Source organism: Mobula birostris, chromosome 8 (assembly GCF_030028105.1).
Source record: "Mobula birostris isolate sMobBir1 chromosome 8, sMobBir1.hap1, whole genome shotgun sequence".
NCBI classification, from domain to species: domain Eukaryota; kingdom Metazoa; phylum Chordata; class Chondrichthyes; order Myliobatiformes; family Myliobatidae; genus Mobula; species Mobula birostris.
The window spans coordinates 82,251,361-82,275,793 of record NC_092377.1 but is presented as its reverse complement, the minus strand read 5'-3'; the positions used below and the strand labels follow the sequence as shown (position 1 = coordinate 82,275,793).

Sequence of the window (24,433 nt, the reverse complement as noted above, 5' to 3'; positions counted from 1 at the left end):
CATGACATTACACAACAATACAAGGAATATGGCAGAAATGGTTTAATCATTTTAAATATTATAAGAATGTACATGCAAACAGAATGTTGGGAGTGAAAACTGTGAAGGCTCATCTAACACTGTGAATTATGATCTTAAGATAGTTAGAATCATCTAGATGAAATGAAAGAGTCAAAACCAAAAGGAACATTAAACAGGAACATTAACGTTTGCACGATAACAAAAAGTCACAATTTTAAAATAGATCAAAACATTCTTAAAGACTTTCAAATGTATATAAATGATTTTTTGTAGCAAATTAAATGACAATTTATTGCGATTTAAAATGAGTACATTTAAATATGGAAGTACTTCTATTACAATTTGGGAACTTGGTTTATAACCCAGAAAGCAAAATAATAAGTCTTCCATGCATGCTAACTTTTATAATACAAGTTGCTTTCTGAACACACATGCAGCTGTTGATTTTAAAGCATTTAAAAAAGGGTTAAAGAATAAAATAGTTTTCAAAGTAACAAGATTTGCAAAGAGGAAGCATTATACGAGTTTTTTTATCCTTGTATTTTGTCTAAGCAATTGGACATATCAGAAAGATACATAGAATAACTTTTAAAATGCAGCCAAATTTGATTAAATCTGAAGTAATTCCATTTGTTGATTAAAATGATGGGACCATGTGGTTAAATTACTCTTGAAAACATTTATAAAATATATAAATAAATCCACTAAAAAAAATACTGAGTAAAAAAACATTTAGTGCAGTAAATTAGCTTCCACAACTTGATTTACAGATATATTAAAATCCACAGTACCAGAGGTTTGGGTTCAATCACGACCTCAATATTGACTGCAGAGTTATTAACACATTCTTCGTGTTACTCCATGCACTCCAATTTCATCTTACATCCCAAAGCTGCACATCAATTGGCTGCTGAAATTGTCCCTGATAATGTAGCTCAGTGGAAAATGGGTGGAATAAAAAAAAGACTAAGACAAATGAGTTGTTGATGGCAGCATGGACAATGGGCCAAAGGGCCTGTTGCAAGTTATCTCTCTAGAATTCTAGAATAAATAGGACTTTTATTTTCTATAGTTGGAGGCCCAACAGCACAAGACAAATGGAATAATCAATTAGCATTGTCTGCATAAGAGTTCTACAACCTGCTCTTGAACTAAACTTCAGCGTGCTCATTTTCCAAAATACTTTCTTTCGTTTTTAATCTACACAAAAATAAGGATTTTACAATGATATACATTTATATATTTTACTGCACTGACTGCACCTTTTGAACTTTCTTTCCAAAAAGCACACATTCCATTTTACAATTCTCTTTCAAAACCCAGGGCTTGAACTTCTCACGATGTTCCAGTATTGAGCAGCTTCAGGATAATCACTAATGCTTGAAGGGACGATGCACAGCTAACTTATAAATTCTTCTACCTTTTGTCTTTTTGCTAGAGGTTCTTCAAACTTCTGTGGCTCAGGAATACTGGCAACAGATTTGCCTCTATCCATAGCAACAGTGATACCAGTCAGGATATAACCACCACCTCCACTCATTGTCAATTTTGGATGAGTTCGGTTAGGCAAAACCTGAAAAATTTGGACAAATAATTTGTACACTGTTATAAATAGCTAGGATTAGAAAGTTATTCAGTGTATTTTCTATAAAGTGACACATTTCAAATAGCTGTTCACAAAAGTGGTAATTGCTTGGTCAATTTGTGAACAGGTGTCAATGGCCCAGAATTTACAGTCAGCCATTCTGAAACTCATTTTCATGAGGATCTTCAGGACAAGACTTAGTCATAATTTGAGAATGTATAGAGAAGTCACTCATGATATAAATGGTATCACTGGAGTGCCAGTGAGGGTAGGGTGGGAGAAGGTGGAGGATGAAGTCTGAACGCAGTAGGAAGAAAGATAAGATTTGCACACAAAACGGATGAAAAAAAGTGACACTAAGTCATACTTCTTTGCCTTAGCTAGAAGCATAAAAGCTGCTAAAAGTTTGCAATGTTCTCAAGATACATTTCAAAAACATAAAATGGATTAAGAACAGATCAAGCTATTAAAAGGGTTTGAAATCAGAAAGATTAGAATTAAAGTTTTAAAATCAATCAAAATATTTAAAAGTCATTTCACTAAACTTGGGTCTCTATATCAACCTAGCATAGGTTATTTGAGATGATTACCACTAGATTTGAGGAGGTGGAAACTAGGGTTAGAAACAACTGTGTTTGACTGAAGGAAGGACGCAGTTAGCTAAAGGGGTTGAGGCAGACAGAATAGGTGGAAAGGGAGCAAGCAGAGACAGACATTTACGGAGGTAATCCATGATATTAATCCAAAAAAATATTCCAGTAATGAGAAAAGATTCCATGGTTCCATGGGAGGGTTGAGTAAACAGGATTCGTTTTGTTGATTAAGTCAAAGGAGAAAACAATTAGCCAAATATTGGCAGTAGAATCTTAGACTGAAATAAATTCAGATTCCGGTATAAAAGGACAAACAAAATAAACCATGAAGGAAAAGTCTCAAGGAAAACAAGAACAAACAACAACAATTTAAGTGTTGAAAAAGGAAGACAAATCTCCAAGGTGACATCAGCACCTGAAGAAGGTTGTGAAAAGATCATATTAAATATATCTTACATTCATCTTTATGGTACAAACAATGCATCCCAGGTTAGTTCGCCACTGTAAATTCCCCCTAGTCTGTAAGTGAGTGGAACTCAAAAGCCTCAGGACCCACACCACCAGGTTGAAGAACAGTAACTATCCCTCAATCAACAGGCTCTTGAACAAAAGGGGATAACTAATTACTTGCCAATCATCTAAATATTCCTGCAACTGATAATATCACTTTAATGATTCTTATCTGATTATAAGACCATAAGATATAGGAGCAGAAGTAGGCCATTCAGCCCATCGAGTCCGCTTCGCCATTCAATCATGGGCTGATTCAATTCTTCCAGTCATCCCCACTCCCCTGCCTTCTCTCCATACTGTTTGATGTCCTGGCCAATCAAGAATCTATGTATCTCTGCCTTAAATGCATCCAATGACTTGGCTTCCACAGCCGATTGTGGCAGCAAATTCCACAGATTTACCACCCTCTGACTATAACCATATAACAATTACAGCACAGAAACAGGCCATCTCAGCCCTTCTAGTCCATGCCGAACTCTTACTCTCACCTAGTCCCGCCGACCTGCACTCAGCCCGTAACCCTCCATTCCTTTCCTGTCCATATAGCTATCCAATTTAACTTTAAATGACAACATCGAACCTGCCTCAACCACTTCTGCTGGAGGCTCGTTCCACACAGCTGCCACTCTCTGAGTAAAGAAGTTCCCCCTCATGTTACCCCTAAACTTTTGCCCTTTAACTCTCAACTCATTTCCTCTTGTTTGAATCTCCCCACTCTCAATGGAAAAAGCCTATCCACATCAACTCTATCTATCCCCTTCATAATTTTAAATACCTCTATCAAGTCCCCCCACAACCTTCTACGCGCCAAAGAATAAAGACCCAACTTGTTCAACCTTTCTCTGTAGCTTAGGTGATGAAACCCAGGTAACATTCTAGTAAATCTTCTCTGTACTCTCTCTATTTTGTTGACATCTTTCCTATAATTCGGTGACCAGAACTGTACACAATACTACAAATTTGGCCTTACCAATGCCTTGTACAATTTCAACATTACATTCCAACTCCTGTACTCAATGCTCTGATTTATAAAGGCCAGCATACCAAAAGCTTTCTTCACCACCCTATCCACATGAGATTCCACCTTCAGGGAACTATGCACCATTATTCCCAGATCCCTCTGTTCTACAGCATTCTTCAATGCCCTACCATTTACCATGTATGTCCTATTTTGATTAGTCCTACCAAAATGTAGCACCTCACATTTATCAGCATTAAACTCCATCTGCCATCTTTCAAGCCCACTCTTCTAACTGGCCTAAATCCCTCTGCAAGCTTTGAAAACCTACTTCATTATCCACAACTCCACCTATCTTAGTATCATCTGTATACTTACTAATCCAATTTACCACCCCATCATCCAGATCATTAATGTACATGACAAATAACATTGGACCCAGTACAGATCCCTGAGGCACACCACTAGCCACCAGCCTCCAATCTGACAAACAGTTATCCACCACTACTCTCTGGTGTCTCCCATCCAGCCACTGCTGAATCCATTTTACTACTTCAATATTAATACCTAACGATTGAACCTTCCTAACTAACCTTCTGTGTGGAACCTTGTCAAAGGCCTTACTGAAGTCCATATAGACAACATCCACCGCTTTACCCTCGTCAACTTTCCCAGTAACTGCTTCAAAAAGTTCAATAAGATTTGTCAAACATGACCTTCCACGCATAAATCCATGTTGACTGTTCGTAAGTCAGACCCTGTCTATCCAGATACTTATATATACCATCCTTAAGAATACTTTCCAACAATTTACCCACCACTGACGACAAACTCACAGGCTGATAATTGCCAGGTTTACTCTTAGAACCCTTTTTAAACAATGGAACAACATGAGCAATACGCCAATCCTCCAGCACCATCCCCGTTTCTAATGACATTTGAAATATTTCTGTCAGAGCCCCTGCTATTTCCAAACTTCCCTCAAGGTCCTAGGGAATATCCTGTCAGGACCCAGAGACTTATCCACTTTTATATTCCTTAGAAGTGCCAGTACTTGCTCTTCTTTAATCTTCATAGTTTCCATAACTTCCTTATCTATTTCCCTTATCTTACACAATTCAATATCCTTCTCCTTAGTGAATACTAAAGAAAAAAAATTGTTTAGAATCTCCCCCATCTCTTTTGGCTCCACACATAGCTGTCCACTTTGATTCTCTAAGGGACCAATTTTATCTCTCACTATCCTTTTGCTATTAATATAATTGTAGAAACCCTTTGGATTTATTTTCACTTTACTTGCCAAAGCAACCTCATATCTTCTTTTAGCTTTTCTAATTTCTTTCTATTCCATGCTGCCTATATTTATTGTAGATAGCTCTCTTTTTCCGAACCAAGTTTCCAATATCCCTTGAAAACCATGGCTCTCTCAAACTTTTAACCTTTCCTTTCACCCTAACAGGAACATAAAGATTCCGTACTCTCAAAACTTCACCTTTAAATGACCTCCAATTCTCTATTACATCCTTCCCATAAAACAAACTGTCCCAACCCACTCCTCCTAAATCCTTTCACATCTCCTTAAAGTTAGCCTTTCTCCAATCAAAAATCTCAACCCTGGGTCCAGACCTATCCTTCTCCATAACTATATTGAAACTAATGGCATTGTGATCACCGGACCCGAAGTGCTCCCCAACGCAAACCTCTGTCACCTAACCTAACTCATTCCCTAACAGGAGATCCAACACTGTCCCTTCTCTAGTTGGTACCTCTATGTATTGCTGCAAAAGCTATCCTGCACACATTTTACAAACTCCAAACCATCCAGCCCTTTTACAGTATGGGCTTCCCAGTCTATGTGTGGAAAATTAAAATCTCCCACAATCACAACCTTGTGTTTACTACAAATATCTGCTATCTCCTTACAAATCTGCTCCTCTAATTCTCGCTCCCCATTTGGTGGTCTATAATACACCCCTATAAGTGTTACTACACCTTTCCCATTCCTCAATTACACCCAAATAGCCTCCCTAGACGAGCCCTCTAATCTATCCTGCCAGAGCACCGCTGTAATATTTTCTCTGACAAGCAATGCAACACCTCCCCCTCTTGACCCTCCGATTCTATCACACCTGAAGCAATGAAATCCAGGAATATTTAGTTGCCAATCAACACCCCTCCTGCAACCATGTTTCACTAATAGCTACAACATCATACTTCCAGATATCAATCCATGCTCTAAGCTCATCCACTTTTTTTACAATGCTCCTAGCATTAAAATAAATGCATTTAAGAAATTTTTCACCTCTTTCTCTCTGTTTATTACTAACCGTGCAAACAACTTTACTATCTCCTTTTTCTTCCTTCTCCCCTACATCTGTTCCTACACTCTGGTTCCCCTCTCCCCCTTGTATCTAGCTTAAATCCACTGGAGCCTCTCTAGCAAACCTACCTGCAAGAATATTTGTCTCCCTCCAGTTCAGAGGTAAACCGTCCCGCTGGAACAGGTCTCACCTTCCGTGGAAAACTGTCCAATTATCTATAAATCTGAAGCCCTCCCTCCTGCACCATGTCTTCAGCCACGTGTTGATCTGCGCTATCGTACTATTTCTAAACCCGCCTGCACGTGGCACTGGTAGCAATCCTGAGATTGCTATCCTGGAGGTCCTGTCCTTTAACTTGGCGCCTAACTCCCTAAACTCACCTTTCAGGACCTCCTCACTCTTCCTACCTACGTCATTGGTACCTACATGGACCACGACATCCCACTGCTCTGCTTATTCTGTCTATTCCCCTTCCCTCTCCTGACAGTCACCCAGCTACCTGTCTTCTGACTCTTAGGGGTGACTATCTCCCTGTAACTCCTGTGTATTTCTGCCTCTGCCTCCTGAATGATCTGAAGTTCATCCAGCTCCAGCTCCAGTTCCCTAACTCAGTTTGTCAGAAGCTGCAGCTGGATTCACCTTTCACAGGTGTAGTCATCAGGGAAAACTGTGCTCGCCCTGACTTCCCACATATTGCAAACGGAGCACTCAACTGCCCTAACTGATGCCTCCATTACCTACTCTTAAGGTAATTAAATTAATTTAAGGAACTTACCCGGCCTTACCTCACTTGGAGTGAAGCTGGTCCTCAGCCTCTGCTCGCCGAAGCCTCTCGAGCCAAAGCCTTCCTACTCTGCCTCCCTCTACTCCATCGCCCACTCTGTTAATCTGCTCACTTTTAAACACTCCCGCTGCCTCACGGTCCGACTTACACGCGCTTGCGCAGTTGTGCCCCGTTCAACTGCCGAAGAAATCACCAACCTTCACAATCTGCTCACTTTTAAACACTCCCACTGCCTCACGTCCTTCAATTCTGTAGTTGTGCCCTTTTGTCCTAAACTCCCCTACCATGGGAAATAACTTTGCCATATCTAATCTGTTCAGGCCTTTTAACATTTGGAATGTTTCTATGAGACCCCCACTCATTCTCCTGAACTCCAGGGAATACATCCCAAGAAACGCCAGATGTTCCTCATATGGTAACCCTTTGATTACTGGAATCATTCTTGTGAATCTTCTCTGAACCCTCTCCAATGTCAGTATATCCTTTCTATAATGAGCCCAAAACTGCACACAATACTCCAAATGTGGTCTCACGAGTGCCTTATAGAGCCTCATGTTCTCATTATTTATTGCAACTTATTTATATTTGCATTTACAGAGTTTGCTGTTTTCTGCACTCTAGTTGATCTTTCATTGATCCTGTTATAGCTCCTAGTCTATAGCTTTGCTGAGTATGCCCAAAGGAAAATAAATCTCAGGATTGTATATGGGTGACATATATGTACTTTGATAATAAAATTTACTTTGAACCTTGAAGAAGATTTAATAAAAATTGAAGATGCCATAAATGTGTTTCTGAAATTCCAGTGGGGAGATTGCACATTTAAACTTCAAGAATTAAAATTTACCTGATAACCTCTCAGCCATGTTTCAGATAGTCGTAAGTTAATAACTCCACCTCTTTCTCGCAGATCTGCATAGCATGTGAGCAATGGCTAGACAGGGTAAGAAAATAATCAATGAATTAAGCTATGCTCTCAAATATGCAATCGAACTAATTATGTATCAAATATCTAGTTTTTACCTCTTTGTATTGGCAGTAGATGACAAATGGTCTGGATGGTGCCACAAATTCCAGAAGAGAAAGTAGTAAGGGATTAGGATACAGTCGACTTGCAATAATTAACCTAAAACATCAAAATTTAATAAACAGTAAGAATTTTCATTTAAATGAGGTTAGCTAATTACTATAATTGTTCTATATGAAAGCAAAGTGGGCACACAGCATTTCTATATAGCTGCCATTACCAGTAAACTGCATTTGAATGATGCATTTCCAAAGTAAAATGTCCCAAGCGAGTTCACAAAACTATAATTATATCAGTACAAACTTGGTTAAAAATAGATTTTAATGATAGAACTGAAGTGAAAGCATAGATTTAGGAAAGAGATACCAAAAGACATTACAGTACATTCAAACATGACAAGCTATATCAGAAGAGATTGCTGCAAACAAGCAATTATGCATATCTATAAATAATTTACAAATAGATTGGTATTCATAAAATATCTGACCTTATCATAGATTTTATGGAAGGGGTCATAGTTTCATTTTCAAATGAATAAAATTTGCTTAAAAAGACTACACATGTTGGAGAGAGCCCTTTAATGGATATCAGCTGGCAATAATTCACATCATCTGGGGCATCACATACAGAGGTGGAGGGGAAAAAAAGGAGAGTTAAAGGGAAAAGAGCATGTGTAGAGTCTAACACATGTAGGTTTGGTTCTGTGTCAGTTATACTGGTGGTGGTCAGAGGAGATGGGGCTACAAAATAGCAAGAGTTGCTAAAAGTTTCAGGAAATTAACTGCCCCGGTGATGATTCAATGAGTTCCTTTCTTTGGCTCATCTCCCTTGATTATGAACATAACTACGATATATTCACCTTAAAAATACAGATCAAATACACACCAAATCTGTTATGACATTCAACAACAGAATGTAAGTGTTTTAAAAAAACAGACCCATCTGCATTTCTCTCCTGAAGCACAGCAGCAGCAGCCTGTAGCTTCTTAAGTCGATCTTCTTGCTTGCTGTTCCTTTCTTCGACCTGCCAAGAGATGTTTAGACTTGTGTAAAAAAAAAAGTTAATATAAATTTGCTCTGAAAAGCCTTTACAATGCTTTTCAAGAACAAGATCTACCTAAAGATCACACTCTTTAGTTTTTTTATATTAAAATTAATCTCATCCTACAGGAAGTAAATCAACAATACTGCTATCAACTAATAGCCAGAATCAGGTAGGAAAAGCATGGCCCTATATGGAAGTAAGGAACTATAAGAAAGGGAAAGATCAAGCTCTTTCCAGTCTTCTCCCCACCAAATTTTTTCAGCAGAAAAGCAGGTGAGCTTTAAAAAACAGTTGCCAACAGTTGCCCAGGATGTGTTTCAGCTGGGACATTCAAAGAGGGACTATTCAGAATTTTCTGGGTATAGCTTTAAGTCAATGGTTATATACTTATTTGCCAAGAAACATTTCCTCTTGGGAATTTCTGTAGGCTGAAATTCAAGCATTACACGTAGTATGAATATAAGAATATATATACTGTAATTTGCAGCATTGATTGCAGTGAGGAAATCTACACCACAGCAAGTATTTCTACACCGGCGATATGGTTCTTGTGACCCATGTGAAGAGAGAATGGATAAATAATTGACTGAGACACTGCCATTAGACAGCTAAAGTACATACCCCAATTCCTTCACTAGACCAAACTTACAAAACAGTCAAGAGCAGAGCTAAGTAAGGTGTTAATTACGTTAAAACATAATTTCAGTTATAAAATGCAAACCAACTATCCTCATTGTGAAAATGGAAAATACTGAACATTATTTTATTGGCCTTCATATTTGCTCAAGTTAGTGGGGATGGGCACCATTTTCTGCTCTCAGCATCAATCAACCAAATTGACTATCTTCAGATAAAAAGTCAGTCTGAAGAAGTAGTTATCCCTCACACACAATAAATGTTTTCATTACTGAGCCCCACAAATCAGAAGCATTCTCCATCGATATCTTACTGAAACAAATCTTACATTGGATTTCCTAGCTGTATTTGTGTCTTTATCTTCTGTGCAAAAAGCAACATCCTCAGCTGTCCCAGCTTGGTTGTTATCCATCACAGTTTTGGCACAAGGCACCTCATCACCCCGATGTGTGCTCAGTGGACTCCTATTACCTTCTCCCAACATAACTTTGGTTTGATTCTGTAATGTTTCATTTTCTGCTAAAGATTTTCCAGAAAGAAGACTGTTTAATTTGTTTATAGGAAAATCATAAAGGTGATCATAAAATGATTTTGGAAATCCAAAGTTCTCCATTGCTGCTCTAACAGGCATGCTACCTGGATACATGTGGACAACAGAGCCATAACCTGCAGAGAAAAATTGAATAGTTTAAGTTAAATAAGAAATTGAATGTTAATTTCAGATACATTTGTAATTTGGTTTGGAGCTATCTTGTAGATTAATAAATTAAGATTTCAAGGATTATTATGCTCATACTTCTATAAATTGTGTTAGTAAAGAGAAAGAATATCAAAATATATAGCCTTCATTTTTGGTGGCAGGTAATTTCACAAACCCCACAAATTTATCAGCAATCAGCCGGAGGGCTGCAAAAATGGGATACAAAGAGATTGTCGGGAGTGACGATGAAACATCAAGAATTAGAGTAGACTTTCTGGATAATCCTGAACAGTGCTTGATCAAGCAGAGAATGAGGTGCATTTGGAACAGTATCTTGGAGCAAAATATTTAGGTGGAATATAGACGGATAAAGGACACCTACACTGGGACTTAACTTATATAAAAAATGGCCTGGTTAATTACTAATCTCATTGCAAAGAATCCTCAGAGGAAAATTTATTACATAAATATAGGAATTTTGTTTTCAGTGAATGTAATTCAATTCTCTACTAGAATTTTGTATTTAAACAAAGTAAATCACATGGGCCTGATGGGCAATTTGGTTAAGATTGACTGGGAAATAAGACACGGCTTTCCAGCAGATAGACAATAGCAAATATGTATATACGTATTTTAATTCTCAACAACCACATATTCCATTTTGAGAACCTATGGAGTTTAGAAAAAACAATAAACTGAAATAAGAAGCTAAAAGTTGCCAAGAGTTGCTTGCATGCTGGAGTTTATGTAATCTGGAACAGATGACTAAAACACCAATAGAAAAGGTAACATACAAGTGTAAATTGTTAAGGATAGTTGAACAACTATGTGTAAAGTCAGAATAGCAAATGTAAACTTTTTTCCAGTTTCAGCTTGGGAGGCCGTAAATAATAGGTGGTTGTATGGACTACTGCTTAGGTCTATGCACAATCAATATCAGTGATTTATTTGATGGTATCACAATTAATGGAGCTAAGTTTACTGATGATACAAAACTGAGTGATAAATTATGAGGTGGCTATGCAGAAGCTTTGAGGGGATGCAGAAAGACTAGGTGGCAAGGACAGGTGGATGGAATATAATGTTCAAAAGTGTCATCCATTTTGATAGAAAAATAAAGGGGAATTTCTTAAAACATTGAAAGATTTAAAGATGCGGGCATCACAGAATCAGACCCTTCAGCCCACCATGACCATGCCAACAAAGTAGAGTAAAATGAGGTACAATGTTGCCTGAGTACCAGAATATAGGTCACTAGAACAAGTATCTATTTTAATCCCTTTTACTAACACTTGGTTCATAGCTTTCTATACCTTGCCAATTCAAGAGAATGTCTAGATATTTCTTAGAATTGTGTTGACCATTCACTCAAGGAGCACCTACCAGATTTTAATTACCCTCTGGATAAAAAGTTCTTCCTAACATTCCCTTTAAATATCTGACTGCTTATGCAAAAGCAATCCCCTGTAAGACTGACACTTCCACCATGAAGAAAAGCTTCTTAATTTGGAGATTACCTATGCTCCTCATGATTTTGCAAACTTCTATTAGGTCTTACTTCAGACTCCTGCCTCTTTTTACAGCCACTAATGAGCAAGAAGTACAGAAACTTGAAGTCCTATTCTACCAAGTTCAAGAAAAACTACTTCTCTTCAACCATTTGGTTCTAGAACCTATTATTACAACCCTAATCATGGCAGTTTCACTAAGCATCAGGTGTTTGATATTTTCTTTGAACAAGTTCCATGGCCTTTCTTTGTTTCATGACTGTCTGCAGGAAGATGAATCTGAGAGTTGTATTCTGTATACATACTTTGATAATAAAAGTACTTTGAATCTTTGAAATACTATGAATACTTTGATCACTTTGCATTAAAATGAAATTTTTCTTACAAAATTTGTGCATAATTTCTGTTCAGTATGTTTCTGCTTATATAATTCTGTGTCTGTGTATACATGTACTTGTGCATATGACAATAAAAGCAACTTTGTTTTCCAAGGAAAACAAACCCAGCTGATCCATTCACTTCTTAGAACTGAAACACTCTGACTTGTGCAACATCCTGGTGGATCTCCACTACACTCTCCACAGTGCAATTACCATACCCCTTATAATAACACATTGCAGAATTTCCTCATTCCCCTCCCCAAATCTTTCCACTGCAATTTCCTTCTTCTCTGTATTCAATAAAGATGTCACCTGCGTTTTTACTTACAGCTTGAGAAACAATGTGGACAATGACTTTGGGCTGTTTATCTTCCTTTCAATTGTCCTGCAACCTTTCTGGGACAACCGTGAACTTGGTACCAAGGAGAGGCAAAATACAATCTTGCGTTCCTGTCTTTGACTGCAGAAGCACCCGTCATTCCTCTCATCACTTGGACTTTTAATCTGTTTCCCTAGTGCAGCCCAGCTACCCAGTCTGTAATCTTGATTCTAGTTGAGATTCCTCAAAGATAAAATAAGCCTATTATTTTCCAACACAGAGCACTGAACGTGGAGTAAGATATACTCTAGAAGTCTCCCTAATTGCCTGCCTGCCTAGCTCCCTTACTCTGTGGAGTCAGTTAGTTGAAAGTCCATGTGATTTGAGACATAGTGTTAGAATTGTGGGCATATTCGTAGGATAAAACATTCAGCGTTTTAGGGCATAAGAAGAAAAAAATGCAAAGGGATGAAAATACTCTAGACAGCCATAGATGCCAGCCTTGATTAAATTTAAGGTGGAGATTGACAGATTTTTGGATAATAAGAGAATCAAGGGCTATCTTAATGAATGCCAAAGTAGGCTTAAGAGCAGTGCAGATTATCTTTGATTCGATTTCATGCGGGTCAGATTGTGAGGCAGTGATCTGGAGATTGACTGTTAAACCATTTATGACTGAAAGCAGCATCTATGTAGACAATATCAGGACACCCCAAGGAGTTCCATACCTAATGAAGCATGTTTGAAATGTAATGACTGCTGTAAACATTGGCATCAAGGTGGCTAGTTCATCAACTAAAATCCACCAATGCTATTGTCAACAAATACATCTGTTTTAATGGTGCTGATTAGATTGATGAAAACATGAGTCATATAACTGTGATTCTCCTTCAAAACAGTGCCATGAGTTTACTTACATCAGGGGCTCCCAACCCTTTTTATGCCATGGCACCTACCATTAACAGAGGGGTCACTGGACTCCAGGTTGGGAACTCCTGGCTTATGTGTACTTGCAAGAGTTGATGATACCTCAATGTAATGCTTCATCAAAAAAGGTAATAGCTTAGATAAATTAGCACTCTCTCAACCATGCATTGGAGTTTCAGCCAGGAATTCTGTGCTCAGCTCTCCAGAGTGCAATATGGACCCATAACTTATTCACTCAAGAGATGAAAACACTACTATTTATGCTAAAGGTCACACACGTGATGCAAAGATAGTGGTGTATTTGAAAAGGACACAGATTTTGTAGGAATGGCTGATATTTGCTCAAGAGCATCAAATGGGGAGGTGATAGAGTGGTATTAGATCAAAGATTTAACAACAAAGTTGCAAAGTTAGTTATAAGTAACTTGGGAAGCTCTATTCCTTCCAGACTAGAGGGAGTTGAAGTTGGACAAGAGGAGAGTAATGTGCATGGTTATTCAGGATCAATTAAGCCCATGATTTTTTAAAAATCTTTTTCCTTCAGAAATATGTAATATTTATACATAAGTGGGTGCTGATGCTTTTTGCTGAAATAAGTCAGGGAAAGTGGAGGGTTGTTGCTTTGCTGCTGCTTGTGCGGGGGGGAGGGAGAGAGCTATAGGGTTCTAACATTTGTACTGTCATTTTTTGGGGTACTCTTGTGTTCCTGGATGTCTGCGAAAAGCAAGAATTGCAGGTTGTATATCATATACATTCTCTGATATTAAATGGAACTATTTCAAATTTAATAGATTTCATAACAGATTTGGAATATTTTTCAATACTTCAGATTATGAAAAAGGGTTTAGTACTTTAAGCAGGCGGAATAGCCATTAACCACCAATTTTCAAGGGCAGAGGTTTACAAGCCAATCAGGCTAATGTGACAGGGCCTGAGTGTGGAAGTTCCTACCGTGTTTTAGGACCTCAGTGTAAATAATGAATGCTTTGTGCAACAGAGTTCTCAGGGAGTTGGGAGAGGGTTGTTATGGGGGAAGAAGACAATGCAATTTTAAAAGAAATATGTCTGCAACATTTGAGATCCTCACATTAGAAGTCTGCAAATTTAGATTTCTTTTTTTACCTCCTAACCTTTCCATTACAGAGCCTAGTACCAGGCCAGCACATGTTTCCACTACAATTACTTTGCAGCCAGCGTGGATATTCCCAAATGCGAGCATCTGTGCCAGGGTGTCATAACGTAAATGGCTGGAAAAGAATGTTTAGTTAATAGTTTTTTTTTAATGGCATTGTCAGACAATTAATCATAATCATTTTGGAAAGTAATGCACTATTAACTCAGTGGTATTCAACACAAATGAGTTCCTTAAGGTTGTTATAACTTCGGGGGGGGGGGGAGAAATGTGGTGGTTATAGGGACAAGCTCCTGCTACCTATTAAATGCTCCCAATGGTCTGCACCTCAAATAGCCTCTGACAACCAAGTCCAGCTCCTGGCCTTCACATGTGGCTTAGGTATTAAGCCCAGTGGAACTGTTCCTTCTGCCAGGAAAAGGGGCAATGACAGGTTATTGGTGCCTTAAAACCAGTCACTTCACACAGATGGGGCTGTGGTTGACAGCTCATCTAGGTGAAGGAAAACTCTGATATCAAACCTCCACTGTCTTATGCCTATACCCACTCATAGGGGAGGCTTTGGAACTAAATCCTGAGGGAGAAATCCAGAGCTGAAGTCCTTAATGCAGCCTTATGTCGAGTTCAATGCTGACTGGCAACTTTTGCAAATGCTGCTGGTACCAAACTGTATCGGTCTCTGCTGTTCCTCTGGGTTCATCAGACACATGGAGAAGAGGAGCTTGCTACATTGGCAACAGCTTGCTGTCTATATCATACCGTCCTGGATGGCATATCTCAGCATCTAGGACACAACATCCATGGTCGACTCTGACGACGCAGGCCTCATAAAACACAAATGACCCAAATTTTCCACTCATTAAAAATACAGAAGTAACCAATACAATAATAGATTAAGTTTAGTAGAAGAACTGATTTCTGAGCCAAACAGGTTGCTTTTCTCTTCCTTGTGCCTTCCCCCAAAACAAAAATCACTTTCACAGACATACTAACACAAACCTTCAATCCTAGACTAACGCTAATCTTTCTATGTAAAGTGATTGGAGATAGCACAGCCTGAGTGCACAACAAACCCATTGACAAGCCCTACAATTGATACAGTAATTTCACTACATGTTAATCAAGAAGTCTCCATTAGTCACACAGAGACTTTTATAGCAAGCTATCAAACTGCTTTATTTATGGTGAAACAGCAGTTGTTGAAATAGATCTGAAACAGCAGCAGTGACTGGTCTGGAATATGTTTTAAACATGAATGAGAAAAAAGATCAGCACGATCACTCACCAAATTTTACCTGGTTCACGGGAATGATACATCATTGCCATTATTCTTGCAGTGGGTTTCAAGATAGTTATAAATGCTTCATACCTGTGAACAAGATGTAACCAAGTTCAAACGTTACTAGGATCTGGGGTTCACCATCTGGGAGAAAAATAAAAATTTTGTACAGTCAGTCCCCGAGTTACAAACGTCCGACTTACGAACAACTCGTACTTCAGAACGGAGGAAGGAGAACGCCGTCCACCATTTTAAGTCGGATCATGACGCCATCCACCATTTTAAGTCGTTGTTGAGCGTGTAACTTTGCATTTGGCTTAAATTTTTCTTAGCAAGATTTACCCTGAACCCCCCCCCCTTTTTCTAGTCAACACCGCCCACTTGTCCCATTTAACCTGTCTCAGTACGGGTGGACTTTAGGACCCGGGGGAGCTCAGGTCAGGCCCTGCCGCCCGTGGCTGCTGCTGAATCGGCAGTGTTTCTGTTCCGTTGAAGGAAAACGATCATGATTGAAAATAAAGTGAAAATAATAAAGAGATCGGAAAGAGGTGAAATGCCATCGGTCACTGGAAAAGCATTAAGCTATAGTCGGTCAACAACCGGAACAATTTTAAAGGATAAAAGATAAAGTGAGAATAATGGAGCATGTGAAAGGCCCTGCCCCGATGAAAGCTACAATTATTACTAAGCAACGCACTGATTTAATTATTGAAATGCAAATGTTTCTTAAGTGTCTTAAAGGTAAAATATATACTATATACTAAGACAAATATTTGACTAACTGACGCTAAATAACCGGATGTACCTGTTCCGACCGACTTACGTATAAATCCGACTTAAAGACGGACTCAGGAACCGAACTCATTCGTAACTTGGGGACTGCCTGTATTACAAAAACTGTTAGTTAACTATTAATTATTAATTACACGAACTATTTGCTTCCACATACAAAGACAAACAAGTTTGCCATACGAGTGTTTAGCAATTTGCTTACATTTTGTATCAATACAACACATTGGTTAACTACATATGCCGTATTCATTGCAGTGTAATGCCACAACCGCTGAATCAGGATTTTACCAAAGGAAAAACTGACCTCAAAACACAATTCCTACTGTTTATTACAACTAACAAAAAAAAGCAATCAAAATACATGAAACTGGTATCACTATCCACCACCCAACCACCCCCTCCACTGATTTATAAATTATACCCACTGAGAAAAGATGAAAATTTGGTGAAAACGGGAAAAATTGTTTCCTCATCCCTCATTCAATGAACAGAAGCTTACTTTTTTTTCTTTTTCTTGATATATTTTTCCTGAGAAAATTCAGTTTTATCTCTAAATGTTGTGCTGTTTTCTATTAATCGTTGAACAATATCCTGCAAAAATAAAAGACTGCTTTGAAGAATAAAGTGTTTTTTGTGAATACTAGTCGTAAACTTAACATTTTGCAATTGCCCATCCTCAATAGTATAAAATATTTCCTACCTGCCCTTTCAAGCCTTGCCCTTTAAGTGCCTCAATATCGTCTCTGCTGAGCCTCTGAGACTTGCCATCATCAATTATGTTTCGGTTATCAATACCAGCTTCATTGAGTTCTGTAGCAAACAAATGTGTCACGTTCCAAAACAAAAGCACTCAAATTCTTTTTACTTTGTGAAGGTGAACAAACATTTAGCTTCACTCATTTGTTTAATTTGATTTTCAAGGTATAAGCATTCTAGTTAATTTAATAACAATTGGGAATTGAGAAGACATCTTGCGCCTGAAGTTGTTTGACAGGGCTGTGCCATGAGTTACACGCACACAAATTCAAAACAGGCCATATGGCACAATAAAGCATCACTTGTCATTCAATAAGATCATGGCTGATCAAGCTACAACCTCAATTCTGCATTCCTACCTACACCCTACCATTGATTGTGGTTTCCACCATTAATTTCTGCTGCCCTGCAGGGCTAATTGAGCTTGAAGCTTCACCTGCATTGGGTCATTCTGTGAGAAGTGGTGACTAGGCCAATGCAACAGGACCCTAGACTACCAACCACTTCTGTATGCATCTGGTAATCAGAAACGTCCAAATAAAATTGTAAGATTTGTATAATTAAAAATAATTGTTGATGTTTATAGGCCATTATATCAACAGCAAATTAAATGAAAATATTGCCATCAATTATATAAATATTTACTCAACTTTTCCATGAATAATTGGCATAAAGCCACAGGACCAAATAAAATTTGTTTTATTCATTAAAGGAGCACAGACATCTCTGGCAAAATGTTGATACTTATAGCCTATTCCCAATTGCCATTGAACCAAGGAGACAATTAAGCATCAAACACATTGGTGAGTTTGCAGTCACATATAGGTCAGACCATGAAAGATGGTAGATTTCCTTCTCTGAAGAACCTAGTCAGTCAGCTTAAAGGTCAGGGTTTTTGTGCTACCCAGGATTTGGGATGCAATCTTGCAATAACCAGCACCCTATTTAATCTGACACATCATTACAAAGCTCTTCCACTGCACACAGTGCCAAGTATAGCAGCATGCAAGAAAAAGTTTGTGAACCCTTTGTAAATACCTGGCTTTCTGCATTAATTACTCATAATATGTGGTCTGATTTTCATCTAGGTCACAATAATAGACAAACACATTCTGCCTAAATTAATAACACATGAACAATGGCACTTTTCATGTCTATATTGAACACATTGTTTAATCATTCACAGTTCAAGCTGGAAAAAGTATGTGATCCTTCCATTTAATAACTGGTAGAACCTCCTATAGCAACGAAAACCTCCACTGAAATGTTTCCAGTAGCTGTTGATCAGACTTACACAATGGCAAGGAGGACTTTCAGACCATTCCTCCATGCAAAATTATTTCAATTCACCAATATTTCTGGAATACCTTACATGAACAGCCCTCTTCGGGTCATGCCACAACATCTCAATTGGGTTAAAGGTCTGGACTCTGACTTGGCCATTCCAAAACACGAATTTACTTCTTTTTAATCCATTCTGTTGTTGATTTACTTGTGTTTTGGATCATTGTCTTGTTGCATCGTTCAACTTCTATTAAGCTTCAGGCGACAGACAGCTACCCTGACATCCTCCTGTAAGATGTCTTGATACAATTTTGAATTCATTGTTCCCTCAAAAATTGCAAGCTGTCTAGGCCCTGATGCAGCAAAGCAGTCTCAAACCTGATGCTCTTTTCACCACGCTTTGCAGTTGGGATGGAGTTTTGGTGTTGGTGTGCAGTACCCTTTTTCCTCCAAACATAGTGGTGTGCATTTCTGCCAAAAAAGTTTAATCTTTGTCACATCTGTCCACAGAACACTGTCCAAGAAGCATTGTGGAACATTCAGGTGGTCTCTTGAAAACTTGAGACGTACAGCAATGGTTTTTTTTGAGAGCAGTGGCTTCCTCCATGGTGTTCTTCCATGAACACCATTCTTGTTCAGTGTTGTTCTTATAGTGGACACATGAACAGAGACTTTAGCAAGTTCTAGATATTTCTACAGGCCTTTTGCTGTTACCCTTGGGTTCTTTTTCACCTCATTCAGCATTGCACGTTGTGCTCTTAGTGTGATCTTTGCAAGTTGCCCACTCATAGGGAGAGTAACAACAGTACTGAATTCCCTCCATTTGTAGACAGTTTCTTTTACTGTGGATTGATGAACACTCAGGTCTTTAAAAATGCTTTTGCAGCCTTTTCCAGCTTCATGCATCTTTACAATTCTTCTTCTAAGGTCCTCTGAAAGTTGTTTTGATCGAGGCATAGTGCACATAAAGAGATCTTTCTTGAGAAGAGCAGACTCTGTCAGTAACCTGACTTTTTTTTTTAAATAGGGCAAGGCACTTCTACAACCCATACCTCCAATCTCATTTCATTGACTGGAACACCTGACTTTGCATAACTTTTGTAGAAGGCAGTACTCCAGTGGTTCACATACTTTTTTTTTAAACCTAGACTGTGATTGTTTAAAAGGTGTACTAAGTATTGATGAGAAGTACAATTGTTTGTGTGTTACTAGTTTATGTAGAATGTGTTCTTCTATTATTGTTACAGATGAAAATCTGACCACATATTATAATTAATGCAGAAAACCAGGTAATTGCAAAGGGTTCACAAACTTTTTCTTGCAACTATAGTTGTGTACTCCATATTTCTATGATTGAACACACAATCTTATGAGCAACACCGTATTGTTGATACTCTTACAAACACCCAGAAAAAATTAAGCATATTTTTCCCCTTCTTCCCCTCTCTTCAAATAAAAGGAACAAATAAATCACATTTAATTTTGTTAGCAAATTCACTCCTCTTCTTTTTCAGTTCCTTAATTGCATATCAACAGCACCACTGGCACTAAGCTGCAGAAGGTATAACTCATGGATCAAGATCCTAAACAAGAGCTTGTCATTACCTTCAATTTCTTCAGATTCTGCTTTTCGTGGTTGCAGTGCCCCACCAGCAGAAACTTCAAAAGTTGTGCCATATTTACATCCAATTGCATTGTCCAAGTAAAACCACTGCTTCTCAAAGGTGATCTTTCTGGAGAGAAAATGTTTGCAATATATTAAGCTCTGACCTGAAAATTATTTTTTCATCTCAAGTCTCATCACCAAAACACTTTTGAAACTTCAAGAACACATTTCAGCATATCATGAACATTGGTTTGGATCCAAGTAATTTAAATCCCAGAAGTAGTTGTGTAACCTAAGCTGGGGCTTGGAACTCTCCTATGCCCACAAGGGTGGGTTAAACATCGGCACACGGTGCACAACGAATATGTGACTGTCACTTCGCACAATCCATAGGAGTGGGTTTTGGGGTTTCTTGTGGGACCATTTTTGTAGCCCTTACCTGGGTATGTTGTGTGATAACCACTGGAAGACGATATTCCCCTGACAGGTCACTTTCGGTGATAATTTGTATGCGGATTTGGAACAGCACAACGGACAAGTCCTACGGCGACTGTTATTTCGTTTTACCAGCATGGTACCTGTGGAATGCTTCGTACTTACCTTTCCTCTATGTTTCACCCTGGATTACAAATATCTCTCTCCTATCATTTACTTCGTGGATTACTGAACTTTCCTACTTTACCATCTCAAGACTCTAAGCCTTGCTTCCCCGAGCTCAATAGTTATATTTACAAACATATATACACATAACATTGTTACCTTTTGTTTATCTTGGTTAAGTTACTACATTATAAGTAGTTACTAATAAAGATAGTGGTTTTAACATTAAAACCTGACTCAGTGCGACTCTCTTGCTGCCCGTTTGTTTCTAAAATGTTACAGTTCATAACACACAACATTGAGAATACTCATGGTTCTATGGTTCTCGCATGGTTCTATGAATGGAAGATTTATTATCTGACTAGCTACACTATGGTTGGATGAACAGACTTTTTCTTATTAAGATGCAACTACCAGTAAAAATAGGTGGGAATCAACGTAGTACATCTGAATTTTAAAAGACAGCTGAATAGGTAAAAACCTTGTGTCTTCAATCTTACCTACATGTATATGCAGTAGGGAGTAATGTATTAGCACAGATAGAGAAGTCAGTGAGTAATACAACATAGAAACAGGCCCTTCAGCCCAACTCATCATGCTGAGCAAGATCCCTATCTAAACTAGTCCCATTGCCTGCAGTTGATTCAGGATTAAATAAAATAAAACTTCCTTACTGGTAATAAATAGTAAGATACCACAACTTCAGCACTGGACTCTTAGCATCTTAATGAGTGAGATTAAAATGAATAACTTATCCAGATTTGCTTAGGATACAAAGTCAAGTGAGAAAGTAACTTGCAAGAGGAGATAAAGATTCTGCAGAGAGACAGGGATAGGTTCAGTAGGCAAAAGGGTGTAAATGGAAGATTGACTATTCTCTGTCAAGGAAATAAATATTTTAAGTAGCAAGATAAAGGTGAATAAACAATGTTTAGTGTGATTGTTCATTAAAACAGGAAGTTAACCTGCAAGTAGCCGAACACCATGCTCAACAGTCACGAGACTGCACACCCAGGTGCGTCAACCTATCTGGGATCTATCCTGGGCCCAAAATATTGACGTAATTATGAAAAAGGCATGCCAGGGGCTATACCTCATTAGGAGCTTGAGGAGATTTGGTATGTCACCAAAGACTCTAGCTAATTTCTACAACAGAACAGTGGAGAATGTTCCAACTGGATGCATCACAACACGCTGGAGGAACTCAGCAGGTCGGTCAGCATCTGTGGAAACAATGAGTCAACGTTTCGGGCCGGAACCCTTCGTCAGGACTGTAGAGGGAAGGGGCAGAGGCCCTATAAAGAAGGTGGGGGGAGGGTGGGAAGGAGAAGGCTGGTAGGGTCCCGGTGAAAAACCAGTAAGGGGAAAGATAAAGGGGTGGGGGAGGGGAAGCAGGGAGGGGATAGGCAGGAAAGGTGAAGGAATAGGGGAAAACAATGGGTAGTAGAAGGAGGTGGAACCATGAGGGAGGTGATAGGCAGCTGGGGAGGGGGCAGAGTGAAGTAGGGATAGAGGAAGGGAGGGGGAGGGAATTACCAGAAGTTGGAGAATTCTATGTTCATACCAAGGGGTTGGAGACTACCTAGACGGTATATGAGGTGTTCCTCCTCCAACCTGAGTTTAGCCTCACTACTTAGACAGTATATGAGGTGTTGCTCCTCCAACCTGAGTTCCAGCCCCTTGGTATGAACATAGAATTCTCCAACTTCCGGTAATTCCCACCCCTCCCTTCCTCTATCCCTATTTCACTCTGCCTCCTCCCCCAGCTGCCTATCACCTCCCTCATGGTTCCACCTCCTTCTACTACCCATTGTGTTTTCCCCCTATTCCCTCTTCACCTTTCCTGCCTATCACCTCCCTGCTTCCCCTCCCCCACCCCTTTATCTTTCCCCTTACTGGTTTTTCACCTGGAACCTACCAGCCTTCTCCTTCCCACCCTCCCCCCACCTTCTTTATAGGGCCTCTGACCCTTCCCTCTACAGTCCTGACGAAGGGCTCCGGCCCAAAACGTTGACTCATCGTTTCCACAGATGCTGCCCGACCTACTGAGTTCCTCTAGCATGTTGTGAGTGTTGCTTTGATCCCAGCACCTGCAGATTATTTTGTGTTTGGATGCATCACAGCCTGGTTTTGAGGCTCCAATGTACAAGATCTAGGATGAGGAAAAAGATCATTCTTGTCCTAGCTACTTGGTGGGGACTTCCTGTATCTTTTAGAATTGATTTTAAAGATCTCTTACTTGTTTTTAAAAAGCAATGGTCTGGGACTAGAGTACATCACAGAACTGTTTTCCTTTTATAACTCTGTAAGAGCTCTCGTCTTTTTCCACTCTCTTAAATTTAAACTAACAAAAGATAATTGGCAGGTCCACTATTCTCAATTATGCTCCTAAACTGCGGCTACCTAAAACCATAAGGGATGCAAAATCAGTTTACACTTTTAAACGGCAGTTCAAAGCCTACTTATTTAACTTTCCTTTGAACTAACATATTATTTTATTTGCACGTTTTTTTTTATTTTCATGCTCACACTCTATACCGTTGTAAAGCACTTTGAACTAAAGGTGCTTTACAAGTTGTTTTTAAGATCAAAAGCTGCAGAGCTCAGCCAGCTCCATCATAGGCACAAGGAAAAAATTCTGTGTGAGAGAACAGGATGCACATGCATACGCGTAGGGTAATCAAAATGCTCACACCCATTATGTCTAAGTCCATGCAACCGAGCCTGGTTTGTAGTTTTTGGTCCTCCTTACAGTCGTTAAGATCTAACTGTCAAGTCCAGGAAGAGGCTGAGAGTTAAACAGCTGCTTCCCACTGACAGAATTTACGCACAGGCATTTTCCAGCTTAATATCCTAATTAACTGTAACATCTAACTGCTCAAAAGGCAGAAAATGCCACAAGTAATCGTCTTTAACAATGAAGTGAACGTTAAAATCGTTAATATAAATGACAATAAATCTACAATAGAACTAAAAATGTTCGAGCAGAAGTCACCCCTAAGTCACCATCTACGACCAGGTTGCGAGCATACTGGTACTAAAGCAAGGAATACCTCCTCTTGTACACTTGCACGGCTTTAAAGACCTCATCTCGCTTTAGGACCACATGGTGTCCCTCACAGATCGCGTCGGGACTCGGTGCATATGCCACGGCTGACGTCGCCACCGTTTCCTCATCGCCTTCCCCCCCACGATTAGGGATATTCAAATTATTTCCATTTTCCAACATTCCTTCCGAATAGACCAACGAACAGGGCTGTGGAACCACACAAAACAACAAAAACAGACACAGCACAGCGAACCGCCTGCGCTCCCCGGTATCAAGCCACCCGGCCGGGCTCACCCGCGCTCGCTCGCTCGCTCGCGCACGCACAGGCAGGAAGCGGAAGTGATGTGCCGCAGCGCGCGGGGCCGGCGTACCGCTTTGAACCGCTCAAATGATTGAGCGTTAGTCAGCTAGCGATTCTGGTACTCGGCCGTGCGACCCTCCTACTCGGTCAGCGAAACCGGTTTGAGGTGAAGTGAAGAAGGAAAGGTCTGCAAATGTCAGCCGGGTGGAGAGGCGGCAGGAGCTGGAGGGGAGCCAGAGGGGCTGGTAGAGAAACGTGGAGGGGGAGACCGTGGCGAGGAAGAGGAAATTGGGACAGATCCAGCCGAGGTGATGGAA

General features: G+C 39.4%; 2 protein-coding genes across 5 annotated transcripts in view; one reads left to right on the top strand and one right to left on the bottom strand.

Moving 5' to 3' along the window:
- Positions 1-24,138, bottom strand: trmt6 (tRNA methyltransferase 6 non-catalytic subunit). The gene is made up of 11 exons (XM_072265543.1): positions 23,820-24,138; positions 20,166-20,293; positions 17,221-17,330; positions 17,020-17,111; positions 15,735-15,818; positions 14,440-14,564; positions 9,812-10,149; positions 8,741-8,826; positions 7,799-7,901; positions 7,623-7,709; positions 1-1,594 (listed from the first exon to the last, which is right to left on the bottom strand). Exons 1-11 carry the CDS (start codon positions 23,993-23,995, stop codon positions 1,421-1,423), a joined length of 1,503 nt encoding a protein of 500 aa, XP_072121644.1. The 5' UTR covers positions 23,996-24,138; the 3' UTR covers positions 1-1,420.
- mcm8 (minichromosome maintenance 8 homologous recombination repair factor) overlaps positions 24,060-24,433 on the top strand; it is a 35,251-nt gene continuing 34,877 nt past the window's right edge. For all 4 annotated transcript variants that reach the window (XM_072265541.1, XM_072265542.1, XM_072265540.1 and 1 more), the window contains exon 1: positions 24,060-24,433. In XM_072265541.1, the coding sequence (XP_072121642.1) occupies positions 24,310-24,433 (124 nt within the window). In that variant the 5' untranslated portion in view covers positions 24,060-24,309.